General features: G+C 39.9%; 3 protein-coding genes across 4 annotated transcripts in view; 1 reads left to right on the forward strand and 2 right to left on the reverse strand.

Moving 5' to 3' along the window:
• Positions 1 to 4110: 4110 nt before the first annotated feature.
• On the reverse strand, positions 4111 to 11981 carry fnta (farnesyltransferase, CAAX box, alpha). Its single transcript, XM_005916628.2, has 9 exons — positions 11658 to 11981; positions 10745 to 10830; positions 8420 to 8534; positions 8075 to 8179; positions 7815 to 7941; positions 7418 to 7566; positions 5345 to 5407; positions 4942 to 5134; positions 4111 to 4834 (listed from the first exon to the last, which is right to left on the reverse strand). The coding sequence occupies exons 1-9, from the start codon at positions 11780 to 11782 to the stop codon at positions 4667 to 4669; spliced, it is 1131 nt and encodes a 376-aa protein (XP_005916690.1). The 5' UTR covers positions 11783 to 11981; the 3' UTR covers positions 4111 to 4666.
• A 637-nt stretch (positions 11982 to 12618) lies between these two features.
• aup1 (AUP1 lipid droplet regulating VLDL assembly factor) lies at positions 12619 to 24038 on the reverse strand. Of its 2 annotated transcripts, none has more exons than XM_005916625.2 (12): positions 23719 to 24038; positions 18994 to 19131; positions 18349 to 18499; positions 17358 to 17539; positions 16631 to 16703; positions 16441 to 16514; positions 15991 to 16057; positions 15696 to 15798; positions 15475 to 15606; positions 15171 to 15310; positions 14180 to 14268; positions 12619 to 12959 (listed from the first exon to the last, which is right to left on the reverse strand). In XM_005916625.2, the coding sequence occupies exons 1-12, from the start codon at positions 23757 to 23759 to the stop codon at positions 12914 to 12916; spliced, it is 1236 nt and encodes a 411-aa protein (XP_005916687.1). In that variant the 5' UTR covers positions 23760 to 24038; the 3' UTR covers positions 12619 to 12913. The 2 variants fall into 2 exon arrangements, with proteins under 2 accessions (XP_005916687.1, XP_005916688.1); XM_005916626.3 differs by having other exon boundaries at positions 21838 to 24021.
• Positions 24039 to 24901: 863 nt separating this feature from the next.
• ctsf (cathepsin F) overlaps positions 24902 to 26108 on the forward strand; it is a 7226-nt gene continuing 6019 nt past the window's right edge. Inside the window, exons 1-2 of the mRNA XM_042218438.1 lie at positions 24902 to 25319; positions 25928 to 26038. Coding sequence (XP_042074372.1) covers positions 25071 to 25319; positions 25928 to 26038 — 360 coding nt within the window. The 5' untranslated portion in view covers positions 24902 to 25070. The remainder of the gene's footprint in view (positions 25320 to 25927; positions 26039 to 26108) is intronic.

Genomic DNA, 26108 nt, shown 5'->3' on the forward strand with positions numbered 1-26108 from the left:
TCACCAAATAATAAAACTGTGTGGAATCATTTAAAATGATGCAACAGAGGACTTAGGAGAAGCTACACCCAATCCGGGGTTTTCCTTCTGTCTTGTAGTCCACATCTTTATATAAGGAAACTGCATCAGACATTTAAGAGACTTTAAATATGAGGCTGTTAGAGAACAGAGATGCAGGTGGAAGGAATTACTGCACCAGCACCACGCAGGCAGAGCGTAAAGAAAAGGGGCAGACAGCTGACCTTAGGCTTTCTCCCGAGACTGCAAGATGCTCAAGAGACAACGCTCGTAGCCGGCCTTTGTGACTTCAGAAGGATTCTTCAAATGTGACCCGATTAAAAATGTGTTTTTCTATGCACTTCCTCACTTTGATGTTCGAGCTGCTTTTACGCCACCAGCTGAAGATGAGTCCAGTTTTGTGGTCCAGGATTTCTGGATTAGGAAGGATTAGATGTACATGTAACATCATTTTTAGCGTTAGACACACATTACTGTTCGTAACTGAATAAAGAAATGACAGTCAGGTTTACAGCAGCAAATTTAGCATTTTTGGAAGGCTGAGAGCTTCAAGGGTGCAGTGAGGAAAAACAGTTTTATAGTGCTGTAAAGGAGACTAACACTACACACTATTGGTTCTAATTCAGTGGCCACTTTACTGATGTTTTTGTTTCCTCACAGTGCAAGTTATCTGCGAGATACGTTCTTTAATTGCATATATAATGGTAGATAAGTCTACTTGGTGGTGTGAGCATCAGTTAATTTAGTTAATTTGGAGAATCACTCCAGTCAAAAGAAGATTTTTTTCTACTTAATTTAATCTATATTTGGCAGCTTGGTGCTGTTCTGAGAGCAGCACAGCGCTGAGCAGGCATGAATAAAAACACATACAGTTAAATCCACAGGATCATCATTGGACAGCGATACATTATGTTGTCATTGTGCTTCTGTACCCCACCACAGTGGCTTTAAATCTAACAATCAATGTGTGATTGAAGTGCAGACCTTCAGCTTGAATTCAAGGAGCTTAATAAAAGTGCTCTATTAACTGTTTGAGAATTAGAGACATTTTTATACATAGTGCGTCATTTTCAGAGGCTCAAACAACTAGACGATAGACCGAGGAGTGGTTTCATGGGGAGCTGAGGATTGTTGTTTTCATGGTAATGTCAGCTTTAGACATCCACTGATTGCAACTAATGTTCATCCAGTTATTAAAAACATCCTTATACTTACAATTACATTAGTTTGTCCAATTAGTTTTGTGCATCTGAAAATGCAACACAATTTATGAAAATGCCTGCAATTAGAGTCTGACTGATAAATGATTTTTAAGACTGAGACGGACATTTGGTGACTTAAATAACCAACACGTTGGTAGGATGTAACCTGAGCTATCAGTGTCTATGGCAAGACATCAGCTGATCTGCCAGGACTGGTGGAGCATTTTTCCATTTTTCTACTTTTTACACATTTACTTAATTCATTCATTGACTTTCATTGATTTTCTCTATAGTCTTTTCATTTTTTAACTTTCCAGACTTTATTTTCAGATGTTCACGCTGCAGGGAAAAATGATTACACATTCAACTTGTGTTTTCCAGAAGTGATAAAACAGTGACAGAAATGTCACGAGTCTGTTTCCTGTTTTGTATTACATTGTAACAATACAACATTCATGTGCACACGCAAGGAAAAAGAAAAATCCTACTTGTGCTTAATATCAGTTCTCTGATGTTTTGATGTAAAACCAACACGTGGCTGGTGCCTTGATGAACAGAGAGGCTGCAGAATCCCACACAGGATTAGCCGCCTTTCCTTTTCCACTAAAAGAAGCAGATGTCTCAGAACCAATCTGGACCTCGTCCAGGACTCTACATGGATACAGCGGTCTCCTGTTAATCCACTGTGTCTGTGCTTGCATTTTTAAAAAGTAGACAGTGGCTCCACAAGCCTTTACCACAACTGCTGTTCTGGACATAGCATATGGACACTGAAACAGAAGGCAAATGTTTGGCTGCAGGCCTTCTGTCTGCTTCACCTGTATTTAACAGTGTGCGGTTTGTTTGGACTTGTGCTGGGTTTAATTAGTATTTTAATTACACACTGCCTGGAACCCCTGCTTGTTTTTTGTTCTGGGTTTAACCACTAGGGAGCACTCTCATTCAACAATGCTGGAAGTGATGCAGCAGGTACCTGATCTGTTTTGCTTAATAAGTTGAAACAATGTGGCTAATATGCATACTCAGCTGCTGGGATTGTCTTGTTGCCTGGTTTAACTTGGCAGCTCTTTTACTGTCCTGCAGATTGGCCCAAAGTTAGAAAGACTCATTTTTTTTGTTAAGCAAAAAAAGTGGAAACTGTAAGCCTGTTCTTCACCTATTGCAAGCACCTTTCATTTCCTTGCACTTAAAACTTTGTGGGTGTATTTCCAGGGACCCGAGTAAGTGCGGTGCCAAGTTTGAGGTAGTTTAAATGAGTGGTTGTCACATTTTGGATGAAAGTTGTTTTCTACTACCAGAATTTCCCCAAAGAGTTCCTGTTTCATTCTGTGAGTAGAGGAAGGAGCAAACATACACACAGAGGTCTGTTTGCTTGGCTATTGCTGTGAGGGCATGCATCCCCAACGTTTTATTCAAAGATTTAACCCTAAAATCAGGTCTTAACCCTCAGAGACACTTTTGAAGGGTGTAAAAAAAAAAGGGCCGGCCAAACAACTGTATCTGTTTGAACATTTCATCTAAAACCACTCTCTTAATTTAATATAGACATATTGCATTTTGTTTATTTTTTAATATGATGTAGTCATTGCCCTTAATTTCCTGTTACAAATTACTTACAGATTAAACATATATACGGTACTGTCCAAAGTCTTGAGCCATCATTTCTTTGTTTTGCTATGAAAATGGGGAGAAGGTGGTAAGTTTATTGAAACACGTGAAATACAGTATCTAAGGCAAAAACAGAGTTTATACAGTTCCAATAAGTGTGAAAGTCAATATTTAGTTTGACCACCTTTATTCTTTAACCTAACATGAACTCCTAGCTAAGCTGTCCTGTATTTACCTTGAGTAGTCTTCAGGAATAGTTCTCCAGGCTTCCTGAAGGACATTCAGAGCTCTTCTTTGGATGTTGGCTGCTTTTTTGTTCTGTGCTGATCCCACACTGCTTCAGTAATGTTGAGGTCCAGACGCTGAGGAGGCAAATCCATGACTGACTGTTCCAATTGTGTGCTTTTCTATCCAGGTATCTTTCTACTGCATTGTCAGTGTGTTTGGAATCATTGTCATGCTGAAGAATGAAGCTGTTGCCAGTCACATGCTTTACAGATGGTACTTTTACTATGTTTATAAATCCATCAACTTGGATGAGATTCACAACACGACTGGCAGAAATGCAGCTGCGAGTAAAAAGTGACTAAAGATACAATATAAATGGGTTTTTTTGTCAACTTGTCTGTTCTGTATAGACTCAAACTTTTGCAAAGCACTGTAGTTCTTTTGGTTTTTTTAAAATCTGACAGTTCTGAACAGCCACATTTTCAAGGCACAATCTCATCCACACGCACACGTTAATGATCCTGATTGCCTGAATGCGACATGCTTAGCAATCACCTATAAATTGTAGCAATAACAGTAACCTGGGTTGCACTCTCTTCGAATGGGCACCCACTGCACTCGTTTGCCAAGCGCTGATGACGTGACCGTGCTGATCACAGGGTTCACCACACTACGCAAGCAGCGCTGCTCTAATGTCAACGATGCACAGAAGCTGTAATTACGCACAGCTGGAACACTGGCTGCTCGGTCAGAGGCTGTAAGGGGACAGATTGTGTTGTAGTGTCAGCAGAAGTAGAAACAGCTGCATCGAGTGGAGTAAATCCATTTCCTCGCTCCAAGGGAGGTCAGGACATGAGGCTGCGAGTGTCAATACACAGGCTGCAAAGTTCAGAGGACCAAACACAAAAAAAATCAAACTAAAAAGTGTCTCATTTAAAGGAAGCAGCATAGATTTGAAAATAAGCAGCAGCACATGACTGCTTTTAATCTCAACTTGCTTCATTCCCACAAAAAAACAAAAACAAAAAAAGACAACACAACATGTCACTGCTGTTATTCCAAACTTATATTTCTCATCTTTCCTTAAACACAAGCAGATGAATTCCCCGTTCAAACCAAATATTCTCCTTTATATTTATGTGAAAAATGCGTTTTGTAACCAGAAGTCCAAATGAAGTCTTACTTTGAAGTCTGCTCACTAACGCGTGAGTTCCATGAATTAAAAATAACAAAAAGCTGTAAAACAACGTGAATGTCACACTCACAGGGGTGCAGCTGAATCCATGACAACATACATACACATATTCAAGTTGAAACAAAGAAAAAGAACAACCAGTTAATGAATCTAAATCTAAACCTGGCTAAAAGACTCACTTCCAGGTGTGAGACAAAACTTAACTCCCTCATTTTTTAAAGACTTTCTGATGTCGCTGTCACGTGTATTTCAGACTCTAGGTGACCTTTTGTCTGTGGTTATTTCTCAAACCTTGTTCAGCAATATAAATTATAGCCATTTACAGTAATATCAAGCTCCAGGAGTTGATTCTGCGGACAGCAGGGCAGCGATGAAGCAGCGCAGGGAGTGGAAATGGTGCGAGTCCCCAGGAGACCTAGCTAGCCTCCTGCGACTGTGATGCTGAGATGGATGGCTCAGGATTTTCTGCCATGGGCTCATCAGAGAGAGTACCGTTTCCATATTTGTTCCTTAAAGAACGTCCCAAAAACTCCCAGTACTCTTTACGGATGGTGTCCTTCTCCTGTGCCAGTAGTTGACAAATCTTCAAAGGAAGACAACAAAGCACAAAAACATTGTTTCAGATCTCGAGTTTGACAAGAACAACATTGGGGTGCAAACTTTTATTTCTAAGTATGCCTAAGGACTTACTTCTAGAGCCTTTCTTAAAGTTTCCTTTTGCTCCTCCTCTTCTACCTTTTCTTTTTGGGCGATGTTCTCTAAGGCATCCTCATAGCAATCAAACAGAAATGCTAGCAGGTAAGGTGAACAATGTGTCTCCTTTAGCTCCAGCACCCTCTCCAGCAGACCTGGCTGAGATGACAGACCTCGGTCTTGCAGCATCCTTGGGGGGAAAAAAAAGAAGGAAATAAGAGAGGATACTGGCAGTGAGCTTTTCCATTTTTAATAACCATTTCTCAAGCTCCCTGTAGCGTGCTATATATTGAATGTCTTAGGATGGCACGGTGAAATATTCTAGTGAGAAAATGTCAGCATGTTTGGGCCTTACAGGTAAACACACATAGGATCATTTACACTGTGATTTGCATCTTACCCTTTCAAATAATTCCATGCACTTTCATTATGGGGAGCCTTCCTGATCTGGTTCAGGCAATATCTGACACAAAGGGAAGAACAGCAGAAAAATGAATGCAACTGCACAACTAAAGCAGGAACAATGCTGAGGGTACAGAAACATGTATGTATTCATATTGCACAGACAGACAGAGACAGAGACAGAGAGAGAGACAGAGAGAGAGAGAGAGACAGACAGAGAGACAGAGAGAGACAGAGAGAGAGACAGAGAGAGACAGAGACAGATATTGGATTTTCTGATATTTGCAGAAGTGATTTTAATGACTAAATCTTGAGTTTTTGACATTCCTACAGCAAAAAACATGTTAAAGTTACTGAGAGTAAAACCAAAACAAACACCTCATGCTAACTGTGACCCAGGACCCAGGCACCTTGCACTTATTGAGTGGACTATGAACTCCTCTGTATATCAAAGTATTCTAGAGTTAAATGTGAGCCCGTTTGCCAAAGTTTGGCTGATATTGTGTCAAACAACAGGACAGTGATCCCAAGCACAGAAGCCAATCTACAACTGAATGGCTGAAAAAGAAAAGAATTAAGGCGGTGCAATGCTCCAGTCACAGTAAAGAAGAGTGGGCCAAAATTAATTCACAACAATGTAAATGGTAAATGGCCTGTATTTATATAGCGCTTTACTAGTCCCTAAGGACCCCAAAGCGCTTTACATATCCAGTCATCCACCCATTCACGCACACATTCACACACTGGTGATGGCAGCTACATTGTAGCCACAGCCACCCTGGGGCGCACTGACAGAGGCGAGGCTGCCGGACACTGGCGCCACCGGGCCCTCTGACCACCACCAGTAGGCAACGGGTGAAGTATCTTGCCCAAGGACACAACAACCGAGACTGTCCAAGCCGGGGCTCGAACCGGCAACCTTCCGATTACAAGGCGAACTCCCAACTCTTGAGCCACGATCGTCCCATGTGAGAGACTGAAAACAGAAAACAACTGCTTCAAGTTATTTTTGCTAAAGTTGTCACGATGTCAAACCGAGTAGTTCCATCTTTGTTCCATTATGTTTACAGTTTAGTTGCTCAGGGCTGTATTTACCTTGATGTTAGAACAGCAGAGCTCTTACACTGAAGCAGATTATTGACTATCTCTAGTACAGACTGAGTTTCAAACTGTGTTGCTGTTGGTCATTCATGAGCAGGTTACTCTCTATTGAATTTGTGCAATACAAGAGTGATAAACACTGATTGTCTTTAAATATTACAAATTGCTCCATTTTATTTGAGAGGGGATCATTATCTTACTCCTGCCTGTTTAAACTAATGAATAAACAGCGCTACACTGCTGTTGTGTAATTACACAAAAATTAAACAAGAGACTATGAAACCAAGACATATTAAAGAAAATGTATAGATCGAGTGAAGTAGTTAACGGCAATCAGTTAGATTATTTTTGGAGGGGTCAGCCAAGTATAGGAGCCACACGACATTTTCAAGGCTAGAAAACATATTTATGCTCCAGTAAAAATTGAAAATCAACTTTACAACCACTCTAACATGCACTGGTACCCTTAATTTTGTCTGATAAGTCAATGGAGGAAACCTCTGAAAGTGCATTTTGGGTAAACTTGTCACCATGTGGAATGGGTGAATGATCAAAACAAACTGTAGGATAATAAAAGTCTCATTTTTATCCATGTTTTAGATCTTCTAGCTCTGCTTATTTTTGTGTCAAAATACAAATTCTAACACAATCCTATTTTAACACACATCAGTGTAGGTTGCGGTCATGAACTGGAGAAACCACACTGGGGTTTACATGTTATAAATAATAGTTTGGACTTGTCACACCGATCAAACATTTTTAGCGCCTCAGTTCTTACTTAAGAATTCACGTATGAAGGTAAAAAATTTCAAGCCTCCACTAAATATACTAACATTACTGAACCTAATGGGGTCAGCTGTGAGGCACTGGATGATTTTTAATATAATAAACCTAATATTTCCTCACCAATTAAACATTACAATTAATTAAACAACACTAGAAAAATGCAAGAAAAAAAAAAAGCACCTACTGAATCTCTCTCTCCACTACAGCTGGATCTGAAAAGCCTGTAGTGTGAGAAATCACAAAATGCCTCTGGTTCCATGCAGAGTTGTTCCTCACATCTTCCTCCAACAGATTCTCCACAAACTCCAGCTCGTTGTCCCACAGTTTGTACTCCTGGGGTACAAAGAAAACTAAGCTGGCATCCAACACGTTTATGCGGTTACATAGTGCAGCGTTTGTGTCGTGCATTGCCTCGCATTGCATGATACAAATACTGACCACAGAGGGACTCGAACTACACACAAACAGCCAACCAAATTAATCAGTGAAGGAGTCAGTCTGGCAGAGAGCGTCGCTGTGGGAGGAGAACTGGATCTCGTTCCTCAGCTTTGGAGCCAAACTCTGCCGAGAGCAACACCTACCTGGATGACCCACTGTCTGTGCTGCCAAGCGTGGTAGTTCTTTGCATCTTGGCTGAGAATGTCTGCGATGAACTGGAGTTCCTCCGAGGGGTCATTCAACCACTCGACCACCATACGTCTGTGATGCCTGGAGCAGAAGGAGGAGTTTAGAAAGCCGTCCTTATCTTCCAACTTTTTCATTAAACTTGAGTCGTTTTAGGAATGTCCCACTCCCACTCTCCTCTCTATGTGCTCTGGATAAATTCACATACTGCACTTACCAGACTTGATAGTTTTTGGGTTGCTCTTCAATAATGTTAGTAATGTACTTCATCTCCTCCTTTAGGTCCTTCGACAGGGCTTGCAGGAGTACTCGCCTGTAGTGCCTGGACAGTACCACAGCATATGTTAGATTACATTTTCACAGAAGACACTCATTTCTAAACAAAACAAACACATTTTATACTCTGATGCTGTTTTAAAATTGTGACTGGCCTGAGGCACTGTACCTATAAACAGTACTACTTAACTATGAATGTCATCTCCTTTGCTCTTTTTCCCCATTATGTGTAAATGCTACAACATCAAAAGATCAGCACTGCTTTTCCAGCAGGCAAAATGCTCACCAGACAGTGTAATTTGCAGCATTTAGGTCAATGGCATCTGCAGTCAGAGCGAAAGCCCGCTCAGTTTTTTCATCATTCTTTAGGAGGGCACGGAAATAGTCGTAGACATCTGAGACTGTTGGAAGAAAGACGTGAACATTAGATATGAAATCCTTCTGCAATCATATTTCATCTGAAATAGTTTGGATTTTAACAGACAAGTGGCATATTAATGGAAAAAACAACATAATGTGCCTAAAGGAAGGAAAGTACAGCAAGGAAGCCAGGTGCCACCAGTACGGCAATGATTCTCCAAGTGTTTGGAAATCTCCTGGAGGCATAGAACACCATTATTCCAAAAAAACCAAAAAAAACCAAAACAAACTACTTTGGTATTTTTACAAATTAGGATGAGGGTACTGGCAGTCAAAAATGTCCCAAACAGCAAATGATATTTGCTGTCATTGTCAAATGTCATTTTCATAATCATAAAACCTTTCAGTGATCACTTGAGCCCCATCGTATGGTTTCATGACAGGATGAAGATGACTACCGTAAATGTCGGGCTATAAGCCGCTACTTTTTGCACAAGCTTTGAACCCTGCGGCTTTTAGTCAGGTGCGGCTTTTCTATGGATTGTCCGTGATTTTTGTCATATCGTAAGACGATTTGTTTTGTGTGTTCCGCTGTTGTACGGCACTACGTTGCCTGGCGGAAGGATCGGGGTTCAAGAGTGGTATGTTAGTCACATGTCCGTCCGCCAGGCAACGTAGTGCCGTACGAAGTAGCGCGAAAAACAAACTTCAAAGTAGCGGTACGCGTTCAGCGGGAGTCGTGGATGATGAGCGGCGATAAACTTGCAAGTTATGCCCAAAAAGCAAGTTATGCCCAACTCCACCGGTGGATTCTGACAGCGTGGAAAAGTGTGAAAACATCCACGATCACCAACGGATTTTGAAGGGCTGGACTGCTGCATGATGGAGAGGAGGACACCGCCACGGCCCTTCTGAGGGTGTTCGACTCTGACACTGACAAGAGGATTTCTTTGGTTTTGAAAGTGACAACGAAGGAGAGAAGAGAGATGGACATCGAGCTGTTCGACATGGAGAGACTTGGTTTAGTGGCAGAGAGAATGTGAAGCAAGAGAACGAGAGTGACGACATCTGAGCCTGTTTGTATCCGACACTGGAGAAGAGGACTTTGGTGGTTTTAGTGCGCAGGAAGAAGAGAAAGATGGTGGTGAATCACTGACTTTTCTTCTTGTTAAAGCTGTGTCACTGCACCTGAGCCTAAAAGGTAGTCCGAATCTATTTTTCTGGTGTGCTGTAGGCTACTGTTATGTACTACATGTGCAAATATGTACCCATAACTTGTTTTTCAAAATATTAATAAAAGTGATGTCTCCAAACAGCCATCTCTTTCCTGACAATTCCCTTTGTGCATATTCTCTTACATATGATAAGTCAACATTGAAACACCTGCGGCTTTTGGTCAGGTGCGGCTAATGTATGTACAAAACAGGATTTTCCCCTGATTTTAGCTTGTGCGGCTAATATTTAGGTGCGCTTTGTAGTCCGGGAAATACGGTACTTAGATCATAGGTGTCAAACTCTGGCCCGTGGGCCAAATTTGGCCCGCAGCCTAATTACATTTGGCCCACGAAGCCATACAAAATTACTATTAGAGCTGGCCTGCCAGTATTATACAGTGCATGTACTGCTAATACTACAATTCCCAGAATGCTCTGTTGGTGTTTTGGCACGTCAGTCATGACAGGACCCATTAGCACCCTCTCCTCTGTTGACCATAGTCATAGCAACCATGCAAATACTGCCATGCTACCTATCCCAAAATGGCAAAAAGAAAGGCAGAAAACAGGAGCTTTCTGGACAGGTGGGAGAATATGATGAAAATTTGATAAATGATAAAATTTAATTCAGAAGGCTGCAAATACATTTTTTATTTAAGAAATGAATTCCACTGATGTGTTATTTAATTGGAATTTTGATTTTGCATGTGTGCAATATTAAGTTATATATACGTTTATATAAGTTATATATATTGTTTAGTATTAAGCTTTGCTTGTTCCATATTCAGTTTTTCAGCAAAACTTGTTTGAGTCCATAAGAAAAGATTCATTGTTATATTTGGAGGAAGATTTTTTTTCAATGAATATTAATGTTAGCCCGCGACTTTGATCCAGTTTTGAATTTTGGCCCACTGTGTATTTGAGTTTGACACCCCTGACTTAGACGTATAATATCTTGCAGTGACCTTTCCCTCTACCCACTTCCTTGCTGTCTTGCAATTCCCTATGAGCCTTCCATGGTTCACTAGCAATCTTACACTTTTCCGAGTAGGCAATCTTCACTACAGGATTTGGTCCATCATCCTGTGGAACAGGCTCCAGGTCAGCCCACTCCTTTCTGTCTCTGAAACACAAAAACACGGAGGTGGATTAACTGTCAGTACAGCCTGACAGTAGCTAATGTATTTAGTTACACAGGGCCAAGATCCATCTAGAAACAAATATATTGTAGATAATCACCAGCCCAGTCACCAGTTTTTGGTCCACAAATAAGGCTTTAAGAACCATTAAACTTACTACTACCACGTCTGTTGTCACTAAATTCTCCCATAAATTCAATTCAGGCTTCTGTGAGTATTATATCTCTTGATATAATGTCTCTGACTGAGCTAACTACTTTGGGGGGGAATGTGTACACCGTTTTTGTGATCAACCAATGCATTTATCAGCCATTTCTGACCGCCATATAAACAAGGAGGTCTCCTATTCTTGGGTAAAAGAAAACCCAAACAGCAAAGTCATTACAATGCTGCTGATTGTCATCTGACACTTTGGAGGGGGCGGCAAAAAAAGCCTCTGTGCAAGGAAAAAAACTGTAAATGCGATAACTGTTTAGCTTTATACTGAAATCATTAAGACAAGCTGTGACGTTAGGACGCCAAATTAACCTGGGTACTATTCTTTCTGAAGGTATTGGCTAGAATAAACGTACAGAGCTGAACCTTCTATTAGAAAGAGGGCTGTTAGCGCAACTCCTCCGGCTTTCCATCACAAAGACGATAATTATAGTGCACTTTTGACAGCTGCTAACAAAACTCGTATTAAACTATAAGTTATCAAACATTACCGCGTTATAACAAACACGAGCTACAGAGTAGTTACTAAGCACCGGTAGAGGAGCGACCAAAGCTAAGTTAGCCACCCAAAGAGAAAGTGATAACTAGACACTACCTGTAAAATATGTATCGAGTCGGGTCAACAGCAAATTCATCCTCGATGTGCTCCTCGACCTCTACATCAAACTCTTTGTCTTCGTTAACTTGTACAGATTCAACTGTTTCCTCAATGTCCGACATTGCTAACTAGTTAGCTTAATCGCAGTTGTGCTCCGTTGAGAAAGAAAACGTCATATCCGGTGTAGCGGAAAAAGTTGCCTTTAAGTGCTACTGGGAAATGGAGATTTTCTTTCCTTAATTATCACCTAATAATAATAGACAGCCACACTTCTCCAGTTTATGGAGATAAGTTTATGCAAATGATTTTAAAAATACCACGCTGTCTTTCAAACGGTGCTATTTATTTTTCAGTAGCTTCAACTAAAGAAACTGAAACAAATGTTACTTTGTAAAAGGCTGCTAGTAACAAAGTGCCTAAAGATCCAAGTATTGTTTTTGCCACCTGTGTAGACAAAACACTGGTTCATTCCTTGAGTTAGGTGCCTTGTTATGTATGAATGATTCATAGGTCAGTGGTTTTTCTGCCTTTTCAGTTATCAAATCCCACAGTGACTGTTCCAGCTGGTCTTCATGTCACACAGTTTAGTCTCAGTTTATGGATGTTTGTTTTCAACCTGTTACAACTCATCTGACTTTTAAATTTCTGATGGAGTTGTAACTGTGTGTGTTCATCAGTTAAATGTGTGAAATGTTCACATTAATTAAAATACACCATCCACTAGTTTCTAGATTCCTGCTGTGTCTATAGGACCTGCCGAGGTTCACCATGTTCTGGCTCCCTCTTATGGCAGGATTTGGTTGACATATATTTGGAGAATAGAAAAAACATAAAACTATTAAAATACAAATGTCATGCAACTGGAAGTCAAATTTCACTTTACTTGCCAAAACCTGGGGCCTCTTAATCACATGCCAAACTCTTGACAACACATGGATGTGAAATCATTTCATTAAAGCAAGGTCAAGCAGAGGTTTATTTCCATCAACAACTCTGGACATTATAAAAATAAATAGATGATTCACAGTCAGTGGATTGTAATACAAACTGTTATCAAAATTATGTATCAGCCAGAATGAAAAACTGAACACATGCATAATCACCATTCCATGAACTTATACATGTCCTGAATACGTAAGAACAAAATCCTTTTTGTCAACAGAACTGTTTGGGGAAATATAAAATCATCATTCAAATCAGACAGCTATGCAACGTGAATATGCTTCTTTCCATAATTGCTTGACCCAGACTGTTCAGTGACCGTCTTCCTGCTCCAATCCATGCTTTTCAATGTAGCGTCTGGAAGAAGGGAAAAGAAAAAGATTAAATACAGCTTTTATTTAGCATCATAAAAGTTTAATAAACACAACTACAGATGCAACTCTGACACGTCCAGACTCCCTGTGATTGTACAGTTGTGCTCTTATTAGGGTCTAAGACCACGCTCATGCCAAATTATTTTGACTTTTAGGTAATAGTGGCATGAAGGGAGAAAAAAAAAATTGATTCAGCACCACGACAGTATTTTATTATCTTGATATTTTGCATGTTCATCAGGCGCATCAAATATCTATATTTAAATAAATTCAAATACTCTGGTAATATGACAAGAGAGCTCATCTCATGCACCACCATCCAGAGATCATGTTTGCCAAGAAAACTTACATTAAATCGGCTGAAGCAATAAATAAAATCACTGGACACGCACGTCCGAGCTCAGAGCAAGCTGAAACCTCAGTCTCACAAGTTAAAAAAAAAAAAAAAAAAAAAGGGGAATGGCACTGACATACTCAGTTATTGCTTACATAGTTACCAAAACATTTAGTGCTACAATTGACACCAATGCTCACATAAGATTTCTTCTCTTACGATTTCCAGCTTTATTACCTTTATTTAAAAAAAATGCACTGATGTATTTTCAGCCACGTGGGGGCAGCACAACAACCTTTAACAAAATACTTACCTATTACCACAACACAAAGTTTGTATAGCAGATGTGTTTGGACACAGCTGCACTCATGAGAAAATCCAGCAGACTCACAACAAAGTTAGCATTCATTTGGAGTCATCCCTCTGGCTTTTATTAGACTATAAATAAAATTATGCTAATGCTTCACTGTGTTCATCAGTGTCTTTCCGCCGTAGGTTTTGCCAGGTACCGTTTGTTGACAATTTGTTCTCCAAAATTGAGTTTAGCGATGTGGATGTTGTTTGTCAAAACAAAGTTGTGGAATTTAAATTTGTAAAGACACTTTCTGTTTTGCATACGATCTGTGCTTGGTGTTGCTCGAATACTGTGAAGAATCAGAAATGAACAACACACTCAACCCAAAGCAAGAAAATCTCAAATCAAATGAATGTTGCATAACTTCTCAGCCCTGAACAACGAACAACCAAACAGCTTTGGCTGCTCTCTCAGGTCTCTTATTAAGATGAACTGTAATAATACCCGATGACAGTTCAAAGTCCAGAAACACTTGCTTAAAGCAGTAAAGATAATAGTTACTAGAAAAACTCACCTTCGTGCAAAGTTATACAGCGCTTCTTTTCTTTCTTGGAGAGACAAATGTCTGTCGGTTGGTGATTTCCCAAAAGTTTTGGCAGCAGGCTATGAATAAAAACAAAATGGAATTTAAAAAAAAAAATAAAAAAAAATAAAACTGCAAAAAACAGATATTCTTATTAACATTCATATACACAGATAAGCCAAAACTAACAGAAGACAGTAGGGCTCATTATATTGTACGGATGTATCTGAGGGTCTGGGATGTGCAGTCTTAAAAAAAATAAGGAGACGGCCGCTTCACGTCTCACTGATTTTGACAGCATGTGATGGACCGACTGCATATTGGGCTCCTTTACTATAAATAATATCTTAGTGATTATTATCATGCAGTGCAGCTAAAATGTAAGGTAAATAGAGTGATAAAAAGACACTGATATGGAGCTTATGAGATCAAAAGATCAAGATCATCTTCTTGTACACCTCTGGACAGCTTGTGCCTTTTATGGACCTTTTCGGTATCACTTCATAAATAATAATTTTTTACCCAACTTATTAGAGCCTGACAAATACATGACTTTTTTGCCTGGTACCAATAATTCAATGATTTAAAATTTGACAGGTTGTCCTCTTATCGTGTTTTTCTTTCAGATGCATCAAACACAAACAGATTAACATTTGCTAGATGTAGTTCCTTAGTTACCCGTTTACAATCTTCCTGACTTTACAAGCTGGTTGTTGTGTTTGTGGTGTGCCAACAGGGGAGTTGCAGAGCGCCCTCTGATGGGCAAACTTTGCAATTTCAACATTCATAACATCACTGAAGGCTGTTTCTCCTGTTCTTTCTTTACTTTTTAAAAATGTTGTTTATGACTATTACAAATGCAGATACCAACAGATCACCAAGTAGCTTATATCAGTCAATGATATTGACCCGTAAATTAATCAGATGTGCTCTATAACTTCCAATTGTCTGGTTAAATTCTAGGAAATAGGCCTTATCAAACCTTTAAGGTGGAAGCAGGACCAGAAGAATAGGAGCTGATCTTGGAAGGGCCAAAAGTAGAGATCCCCGCTGCTTCCATTGATGTTTCCTCCTTGTTCTCCAGCAGATTTGTAATGGTGGTGTCAACACAATTGGTTTTTGCTATACACAATAAAAAGAACAACTGTTAGTGCATGGCAAATGAATCTATCATTCTTTTTAAAGGACTTCTTACAAAGTGAAAGTGTGACAGAAGAGCTCAGGTGCAGAATGAACATAAAAGTGTATTCCAAGAAAATAGATGTGGTAGCCAAATGTAAGTGTACCTAAATCCTTTGTGATGACATTCAGTGGAACATGGGGCAACACGTCCTTCACCTGCTGAGCCATCTTAGCAATCCTGCGGTCATCTGTGCCCAAACTCATGAATCCAAGCCCAATAGAACCAGGTGTTACACCTACATTTAAAAAACAAAAAAAACAAACCTCCAATCAGCTGAATCTCCCACATGGACAGAGTTGATGTTGAATCATGTGACCGACTTACTTGTGGTTGTTTGTGGAACAATGCGTCTTGTCCTTTTGATGTGCTCTGCTTTATCAGCTTTAGTGATTTTGGTGGCGACCAAGCCAAGCTCAGCAGCTAGCAGCTAAACAAAAACACACAAGCAGAAAGTGGGAACTCAACTCTACTATGCATGAGGTTTTGCAACACAACAACAAAGAGATCTGTGTACAGGTGCAAGGCTTCATAACTCTTACACATATCACACACACGCATATTTGTTTTTACAATTACAAATATAACTCATGTGCATCCAAGTGGCACACGCTGTTCTTACCTCCTGGACTTTGTTGGCAAACTCCTGTGTCGACTCGCCATCTTGTCTGGATACTGTTGGGAGCCAACTGGGATGGAAACGAAACACAAAAAAGCAATGCTAAGAAGACAATCTGAACAATTAGAGCAACAGAAATACTAAGAATCAATAGAAGGTCTTTTCAAAAACTCAGACCAAAAAAAACTAACCAAAACAAAAAAAACCCAAAACAAACAAAAAACTTGCTCATGAAAGCAATATGATTTTGAAATGCACATTCATTAATCAGAAGTCCTGGCAGGAGCATGAGCCTGAGGAGGGTAGTTTGTGCCAAAAATTCACAGTTTGTGTTTTTTGGATTTTACATAACAATCTCCACAAAACCAGGTTAGGGTAAAAGAAATGAGACCTACATTGTGAAAAATGTGGCTGCAGAAAAAGATAGAAATAATGACACAAATTATTTAGTACCTTACATGATACACTGTCCATGGAACAAAAAATGTCCATAAGAGCTCCGTCAGCCAGCTGGACTCCGGTGTGCTCTGTGTACAGACAGGAGGTAATCGTGTTGTTAGATTACTTTGGTGTGCAGTCACATCATTTCATCAGCTCTTTTAAATGTCACTTTCATTCTAAATGTGAGTTCAAATGACTTTACCAAAGAGATCAATGGTCTGGTCACCCGTAAGGCCACAGGTTGGATGGATTCAGTCAGTGAGAAAGGCCAGGAGCTGAGAGAAAAAACAAATATAGATATTTAATATAGTAGCTGGTTGGCTTTGTGCTGTGAGCCAATAACAATTGATTTTATTGTTAAAGACATTCAGGATATGTGCAATTAGTCAGCTAAGCATTTAAAGGCCAATGCCTTTGGTAGTTAGCATCAGCAACATAGTGAACGGGTGATTCTGACATGGCACAAAGGAGGCGCAGCCTAAGAGAGTCTGCGTTAGGTTCCAGTAAAAGAAGAGTATCAGAGACTGTAAAGAAAAGCATGGCAATAATCACAACCTCATTATAAAGTGCAACTCCCAGCTTCTCTGGTTTTCATGTGCATCTCCACTGAGGATACAGTACACTTGTTTCAGTCTTACTCGAATTAACTATAGAAATGAATCAATTTAGCAGCTGTTTTCACTTCCTTGCACTAATTTCCCTACAACTCTAGAGGGAAATTAGTGGGGGAGACTCAACCGCCAAAGTAATTCATCTCTATCTCAATGTGCCATGAAAGAGGGATGATAATTTGTCACTGGCTGCATTAAATCACTGGGTATGGGTAAGAGGCCAAAACCGTCCCAGGGTGCTGATGAATTGCAAACACTTGCTGTGTTATCGGAGAGTTCTTGTTTATTACCGTACAGTAACATGTGTACAAACGTCACCTGAATTTGAGAAGACCGGCACGGCCATTTGTGGTGTCCTCTTCAGGAAACAGGAGCAAAGGTGTGGTGCCTTCAGCAGAGCAGTAACTCTGCAGAGACTCTCCTATGGCTCCGGAGCCTGCATGGATTTCCATGAAGCCTCTGGCCCAGCACACAAAGCCTGTGGAGCCATCTAACTGGGGCTGATAGGCAGAAAGAGATGGGTCAAATTCACCACATATTTACTATATTTAAAATACATTAAAGTACACAGGATCTTCTTTTTTCAACTGACAGACCTTGAGAATAGATCAGGTATATTATAACATGTGTTAATGCACCAGCACAATCTTGCCTCCACGCACAGCTCTCTCAGGGTCCTGTCACAGCATTTCACTGAGATTAAGGTGCATTGCAACACCTTGAGAACTGAATTTTTCAGTATATCTGTTAGAGATTTGTTCCTGTGCCTGGGATCATTGTCCTGTTGCATAACCAAATTTGGACCAAGCTTTAGCTGTCAGACAGATGGCCTCACATTTGACTCTAGAATACTTTGGTATACAGAGGAGTTCACGGTCGACTCATTGACCATGCAGTGGTCAGAGAGACTGAGCATGGGGTGAATTTGCTGGGACGTCCACTCCTAGAAAGACACATATCTGAATGCTCCAGACCAGCAAACTGCCAAACACCTCTGCTTTTATAGAGGTGCTCACAGCGCATCAAGTGCATTTGATTAAAGTTACCTGACTGCTAATTACCAGCTTAATTCCTACAAAAGTTATAATGGAATGCAGACAACTGAAAACTTTCTTCTTCACAGGACTGCATGTAGTGTCAAATTGTATTTATGTCCAAGCCATGTAATGCAATGATGTCACCATAGATTTGTTAATAGGAGGGCACTGATGCAATCAGCACACTGATATATTACACTGAATCCCTGAATGTGTAAAATATGCTGCATGACACGGTTGAGTCAGGAAAAACGTTTAAGCTAAGCACTCACTGTGCTGCAGGGGGTCAGGAGGTTGATAATGTTGTGGTCAAACTCTGTCACATGATTGCATATGTACAGCTTGGTGTTTTTGTCTCTGGAGCGGGGATTTTTCTGTCTCACATGCATCCCCAGCACCGAGCACATAACCCTCACAACAAATCTAGAAGCAAAGAAAAACAAACAAACATGATGTCAGCATTTTAACATATTTGGCAACAGGATAGTCCTCAATAGTGTAACACTGCGTGTATAATTTACCACAATATGCAATACGTACAAATATCTTTTTTCTTAACTGCTCTTATAGCCTCCAGGGCATGTACATGCTCTGGTTCTTTAATCATGCAGTCACCACCTTTCTTCAAGCTAAAATTACAGTGTGCAAAGTACAATTACCTTCCACTGGCCTCGGTAGTATTTACTGTGGTTAAAGTGAATAAACTCTGACAAAAAATTACAGTTATTTTAATGGCACAGATGCCATGTGTGTTAGCATTAACTGCTATTGTTATCCCTTATACTACAATTTCACCTCAGTCATTATTGTCACACACACACAAACATGATTACAAGTGACACACAAGACGACTCAGCTACAGATTTGGTTACCGCTGACAGTAAAATGTGGTATTGGAACACTTTTTCAACACTTGCCTTCTTATAAAACTCTCTGGAAGTGCACAGCTGACCAGGAACACATGAACACCAATAAAAATACGTATGAACATTAAAGAAATGCCGACTGGAAAGTAAATCAGCAACAGCAGAAGAACGACAGCATCTTTGGGAAACCTGCACAAAAACAGAGCAGAATAAAAAAAAAATGACATTTGGAATAGAAAACACAAAAGAAAAACAAATCTAAATGTAAATTAGAGAATTTAAGTGATTTCCAGGGGAGCTGTAGCAAGATTGCTTTATCCTGTGCCGATTATATTTCAAATGAACCAACACATTTTTAGCCCTTTTTTATTTCCCAATTTCAAAATACACACCTCACCATCAGCCTCAAAAATACCGTTCTGTGATTTGAATGACAGCATCTTTCACAACCTACTGATCTTCTTCCTTTTATTACTGGATAAATGTGCACTGAGCCATAGCATGAACTCACATCAGAGTTTAACCATTTCACTCTATTGTTATTCAACTATGCAATGATATCCAATGATACAATACTGTGAAAAAGAGCCATCCATAATCTGTTTATGTTTTGATACGAAATGGTTATAGGTAGGGATGGGTATTGATAAGATTTTCACGATTCCGATTCCATTTTCGATTCTATTTAACGATTCGATTCTTTATCGATTCTTTTTAAAAAAGGAGAACACTAAGGTCGATTAGCTTAGAACTTTGTTTTACATTTTCTCTTTGAACAAGATAGAAATTTAGGAGTAGCATGGCCTTACAAACCCAACAGTAAGATTTTAAGAGATCCAGCCTACGGCTCTTCGATGGGGTGTCACAGGGTCCCCAGGAAATTTTTTTGTAAATGTAAAATAATAAAATAAATATTCTTCTGTAGCAATAACAAAGTGTAACATAAATTATTCTGTAGCAATTACACAAGAATATCCAGTAATGTCCCTGCCTACAATTAAACACATTCCGAAAATCGGGGGCATCTGCTGTGGCAAATGGGTGCAAGCCTTTGACCACAAACTTAGTCACTGCTTGGTGACATTCGTCTATCCTGGCCTGAAAGGAGACGCTACCGGTAGACTGCAGCGAGAACTGCCAGCATCTGAGCCGGCCAGACTCTGCTAACATAATATGCACCGTTAGTTGATTATTTACCTGCCGCATTAACGGGAGAGGACGTGCAAACGTTACCGCTGCTGCTGGGTTGAGATTCACGAGTCCGGAGTGGAATTAAAAACACGACATTCATTTAAGGTCATCGCGTGTTTTGTGAGCAAATGCTTTTGCATATTCGTAGCGTTTCCTCCCTTAAATGAAATATCTACTTTGCAAGTTGCCCTGTTGTCATCCGTTCTCGTAAAGTATGACCAAACTTTTGAGCGTTTGAGCCGCCGTGTTTCCTGCCAGGTAAATGACGCTCCGCAACGTAGTGACGTCATTCGGGGCTACTGGAATCGATAAGGGAATCATTGGCAAAAATGGCAAACAATTCCAAGGTTCTCAACAAGAACCGGTTTTCGATACCCATCCCTAGTTATAGGTGCAGGTATTTATTGCAACATGTTCAAACACACACTGAAATCCAGTACGTAAATCAAAAACAGAGTTTGTACAATTCCAAGCTTTCCTATTGTTTTCCAATCTTCTAGGATGACATTCAAAGCTCTTCTCTCTGTCAAGATGAACCATCACTTCTAGTATAGTGTTGAGGTCTGGGGTCTGTGGAGGCAAATTCATGCTTGATGGTAGAGCTGGGCGATAGAACGATAACGATATGTATCGCGAAATAACTTTTTCTCGATAGAAAAATTAAACTAATGCGATAGACCTCACCGCTCTTGGCCTCTTAAAAAGAAAAGAAAAAAAAGAAAAGAAAAAAGAACAGCCAGTTCAAATTAAGTAGCGCAGAGCCGAACCAATCACAGCCGCAGCGTCACGTCACATGACTTGTTACGTACAGCACAAGTGCCAAGCCGCACATGTGTATTTGTTAGTGAAGCAGCGGTGACGCCCGGGTAACGTAGGAAATGAGTGTGCCGACTAGAAAAATCAACCGAGCGTGACTGAAGGTTACCGAAGATAAAACAGATGATGGTTCCAATGCCGGAGAGATTGTCGACCGGAAGAGCCAGAGAAGTTCCGTAGTGTGAAGGTATTTCGGTTATTTCAAGTCTGACAAAAACAGAGCACGTTAAATTGTGCCGAAAGCAAGTCTGGAAATACAATAAAGCGGTGCATGCTCAATCTCTGGCTGGAAGCGCTAATTCGTCATTCGGCTTTTGTCAGACTAAAGTAACTGTTAAAACTGTTTGAAAAGCTCAGCTATACAACAAGGAGATATTGAGAATTTTCTTTTAGTTCTCAGTTTATTTGATATTGACAAAAGTTAGTCAGTTTTGTCTGATCTTCTGTAAAACAAACTAAGATTTATTTTTAGAATTAATATTTTGTTTCTAAGTGGAATTGACAATTTAGTCTGTTTCGTTTGTTCTATTTTGAAACGTAAACGCTTTAGCGGCTGCCTTTTGTGTAGTTTGCAATATTTGCCTTTATTTATCTGAAAAAGGCTCATGTTCCTTAAGTACATCTACCCTGTTGAACTTATTATGGGAAATAAATATTTAAATCAAAACAAGCTGCTGATTATTTCACATTTTACTTGTGAGCAACGACACATTTAAATCTTACAAATATAGTTGTTTGGCTTATATCGTGATGGATATCGTTATCGCCTGAAATGAAAAAAACATATTGTGATATGAAAAAATCTTATATCGCCCAGCTCTACTTGATGGTATTCCAATTTGTGCTTTTCTATTCAGGTATGTTTTTCATGTGGCTGCAGACACTCACTGTTGCAATTCTTTCCTGTTCATACTGAAGAGGAGTTGAACCAAAAACGTGGATTCATTACTCCATCATCCCGCTGTCCTCCACTGATCTTGTGTAATTTTCATACTTCATCCTTTTCTCCTCTTTTCCCTTCCTTAAAAAGGGCTTCTTGACAGCGACCCTTAGACTGAGACCATTTCCAATGAGTCTTCAGTGAACAGTAGCTGGATTAACTAAAGGGGGAGATGTATCTCTCAGGTCCTGTCAGGTCTATGGCAGATTTTTTTCCCTGTTTCTTAAGGACTGTTTCCTGTTTCTCAAGGACATGACTTTCAGACGCTTGCCGTAGATTTTTTTTTTTTTTTAAGCCAACCACTTCATCTGTCCCCCTCTTGTCCAGTTTCCTCATATTTTCATGCTAGCAGATCTCGGCATGAAAATTTGAGGAGAATCACCTTTTTCTAGAAAGCATATTATTCGACATCTGCCAAACTGTTATTTTTGACATTTTTCACAGATTCAACTAAAGAAATGGGAACATTTTATAGGTTTTTTCTTTTATAGACTGCAAGTAAAAAAGTGCCAAAAGATACAATGTAAAATTACTTGTTTTTGTTACCAAGTTTTCTGTTATGTAAAGATACAACATCATCCCTTGCATTAGGTGCTTTTTGTTGTTTGGGTCAACTGCAGGGCCAGATGCATCTTTCAGGTCCTGTGACATGACTTTTACTGGCTCATCTGCTGTTGATAATTTTTAAAGCACTGCCAATTCTTTTGTCCTCCCCTTATCCAGTTTCCTAAAAACAAATTAACTGGACACTGCACACTATAGTGTGCTGCAATATGCCAAATTTTCAGCAAATAGCACTTTGGGAATCACCTTGTTGTGACAAAAGTATTATATTACATCTGTCAAACTTTTATCTTTATGTTTTTGTGACAGACTGCTGATAACAAAGTAATTTAACATTGTTTTTTTGCCAAGCTGTCTGCTATGTGTAGACACAACACTGTTTTAATTCCTGAATGAATCATAGATCAGTGTTAAGTGGTCCGTTACAAGGACTGGACTGAAAATGAGTGAAAAGGCAGCAAGTGTCTAAAGAATAACGTTGAAAGACCTTCAGAAATCCTGGAAAACCGATGCTCAAGACCACTTAAAAAAAATTACAAACAAGTCTGACGCTATGAAAGGTGGCTCGAGGCACAGTATTGTACACACGTTATGAAAACCAATTGCAGAGTTAGAGCTGCTTTTGTTTCAGCGTTTTTACCAATATTACACGTGTCACTACTCGATTCCCTCTGCAGTCAAGCGCTAGAGAACATTTCGAAACCTCATTATAAACGCTCTAGTCGTCATTACCACTGTCTACAGGCCTCATGTCCGCCCTCTATTCAAGTCAAAAACACTTTAGTATTGAAGTACACAACGACAGCTACTTTTGCTGTCAGTTATTTTCTCCCCTTTACACGCGCTCAGATATAATCTCTGACTTTTGCGTCTAGATCAAAAAAATTTAAGTCTCTTAAACTTCACTCTTCGTTGTCACAAGGCAAGCAGTGAATACATGAAACCAACAGACATCTAAGATTAGCTAGTTCACGCATTTCATGCTGCAACTGATCGGCGTGCTTATTAAAATTAGCACTGGACAAGGTTTCATGTCAAACGCTATCCATGACTTGTTTACTATAACGTTGCCAGTATCGGCTATCTAGCTGCATGTTTTCCAGATTATTTAATTAATACATCTTCTACTATACTGGTTAGCTGCCCGATAATAAACGTCGTCGACGCCATATCCTCTGTGTATTTCTTCAACGCTTATTGCGCTAATTAGCGCTAAGTGAAGGTTAACCGAGCAGTTTACACTACTTAGCAGTTAGCTGACTTACCGACGAAAGTCAAACATGTCTTCAATTCCCCGAGTCTCCATGTCTGCCAGTCAGACCTTCAGAGGCTAATGCTAAAAATACAACCTGACCCCTAAATATAAATTAGTCATTACTTTCACGACTGCACCTCTGTCATGCGGTGGGTAAACTGGAAACTGGGTAGCTTTAAGGAGCCAGTTAGATTATAGTACAGCCTTTTCAGACCGCTTAAGTACGCGACTTTAAAATGTTAGCTTTGTGGTTAAATAGCGCTAGCACAGATAATGGCTTCAGTCGGCACGACACCACTTCCGGTCCGTTGTTAGAATCCCCTAGAATAAAAGCGCCATCTCTACAAAAGTAAATTTATATAAATAATACTCGTTTCTAAATTCTACAGAAGTGTATAAACCTTTGTAACCAACCCTTCAATTACTTTCATGATTTCATGTAATCTATAACTGTGTGTTCATCTTTATCGGAGTGTCAGGTGCGATACTTTCATAATAAAAGAGCAGCAGAAAAAAAAATAATAAAGGAGCACTAAAGACATCCCCTAAAGGAAACGCTGGTAAAATGTTATAGTATTTTGTCTACCTCTAGTGGCGAAATCTGATAAATTTTAATTTGCAGGAAACGTAGTATGTAATGTTACCTTTTTATTTTAATGAATCTATTTATTTATTCCAATGATGAGCTGAACGTCTTTAGTCGCCCCTCTTTTCTTTTTTACTGTGTTTATAGTCAGCAGTTTAGGGGGGAAAGAGTAGCCATTTATTGAAACATGTGCAAATATATGTGTAAATACAGTATATAAGGCAAAACCAGAGTTTGTACAACTCTAAAGAGCTTGAAACACCACTGGCTGAAATGCAGCACCAAACGGTGACAGAACCTCCACTAATAGCTGTTTGGTTCTTTGCTAAGTTGTCTGTGAAGTGCAGGCACCACCCTGTTTCATCTCTTGAATGCTCGAATGATTCATAGGTCAGTGCCAGGTACCTTAACAAACAAACAAACGAAAAACAATATAATCTGAAAATGATCAGGCACAACGACTGGACTGAAGTGAGCGAATATCAGCCAAATATCCAAACCACAGCTTCAGAAAGCCTGAAAGACAACTGCTGCCTACAGACCGATCAGCGACAGCCCTGCCTGAATAATAAATATGGGAATTATCATGAACACGCCCCCCATAAAAGCTCAGTCTCCGCCTACAGCCTCTCAGATTTGTTTGGTAATAGCCTCTTGTATAATCGCTGCTTAACTGAAAATCGATTTTTGTGTGAAGAAAACAAACACGGCTGTTATTTAAGTGAGCGCAGACTAGACATCGGTCCTTTCAGTCGGTGACAACACCCGGGGCCAACATGGTGGTCATATTGCGCTGTTGCCCGCTAATCCAGTGGCTGTCCCTGGCCGTTTTGCTGGGCTCGGTTGTCGGACTCGGTGAGGACCTCGACCGGCCTCTCTTAGGGCCCCCCGGCTCTTCTATCCGGGTCCACGAGTCCGACCCGGGTCTTAAGAAGGCTCTGGCCTTTGCAGAGGAGCGATACAACCGGGTCTCCAATGCGATGCATCTCCGCAGAGTCAGCCGGGTCATCTCTGCCAACAAACAGGTATAATTATTATTGGTGGCTTTCCTTCTGATTTCATAATATTTATTCAACATATTTTGGTCTTCTAGTGGACTTGCAAAGAACGGTTAAAGTATTGTTTGTCGATTTATCTCATTGTAATAAGCGTTGTGTCTGCTCGGTTTTTTGTAAACAAGTTCGCTGCTGGAGGGTCGTCATTTTAGCTAAACACAGGCCGGAAAAAGGGGCGACGTACCTTCAAAATAATAGCGTAAACGTGTTTGCTGCGCTGGTCAGCAAGGGATTATGCTTAAACAAAAAACAAACAAACATGTATTCCTATTTATTTAAAAATTTCAAGAGTTTTCAACTTAGAGAACAGTATTTATTATTTTATTTTACCTATTTTTATTCTCAAGCGTTCAAGATAAGATTTTATGCGCGGTTTATTGCAGCCGGAAGTTATGTCCTTGACTTTAAATTAACAATGTCTCCGCAGTGTGGCTTGTTTGGAGCATAACGAGCGTCCATAAAACAATAACACGCATTATATTTTATACCACGTCTAAATAAAAATCTTTATTTATACCAAGATTTTGTGTCTTTAAATTAAAGACGTCCGAATGTTTGTGTGTTCATCTGTATTCCAGCTGGTTAAAGGGATCCGTTACACTTTAACAGTGGAGCTGAGTAACACTCAATGTAAGAAGTCCACCATGCTCAGGACATGTGACTTCTATCCCGAGTTAAATCAACTCAAGGTAGGTTGTGTGTGTGTGTGTGTGTGTGTGTGTGTGTGTGTGTGTGTGTGTGTGTGTGTGTGTGTGTGTG

The sequence above is a fragment of the Haplochromis burtoni genome, unplaced genomic scaffold, assembly GCF_018398535.1.
Source record: "Haplochromis burtoni strain Fernald_Lab_line unplaced genomic scaffold, NCSU_Asbu1 Contig_19, whole genome shotgun sequence".
Classification (NCBI taxonomy): domain Eukaryota; kingdom Metazoa; phylum Chordata; class Actinopteri; order Cichliformes; family Cichlidae; genus Haplochromis; species Haplochromis burtoni.

Coding starts and splice junctions, on each gene's coding strand:
- fnta (XM_005916628.2), bottom strand. CDS start 11,782: ATGTCGGACATTGAGGAAACAGTTGAATCTGTACAAGTTAACGAAGAC. Junction 10,831..11,657: donor ACTCGATACATATTTTACAG/GTAGTGTCTAGT, acceptor TTTGTGTTTCAG/AGACAGAAAGGAGTGGGCTG. Junction 8,535..10,744: donor GATTGCCTACTCGGAAAAGT/GTAAGATTGCTA, acceptor TTCTTCCAACAG/TCTCAGATGTCTACGACTAT.
- aup1 (XM_005916625.2), bottom strand. CDS start 23,759: ATGGAGACTCGGGGAATTGAAGACATGTTTGACTTTCGTCG. Junction 15,607..15,695: donor TGTTCCACAAACAACCACAA/GTAAGTCGGTCA, acceptor TTTTAAATGTAG/GTGTAACACCTGGTTCTATT. Junction 15,311..15,474: donor TGTCATCACAAAGGATTTAG/GTACACTTACAT, acceptor TATTGTGTATAG/CAAAAACCAATTGTGTTGAC.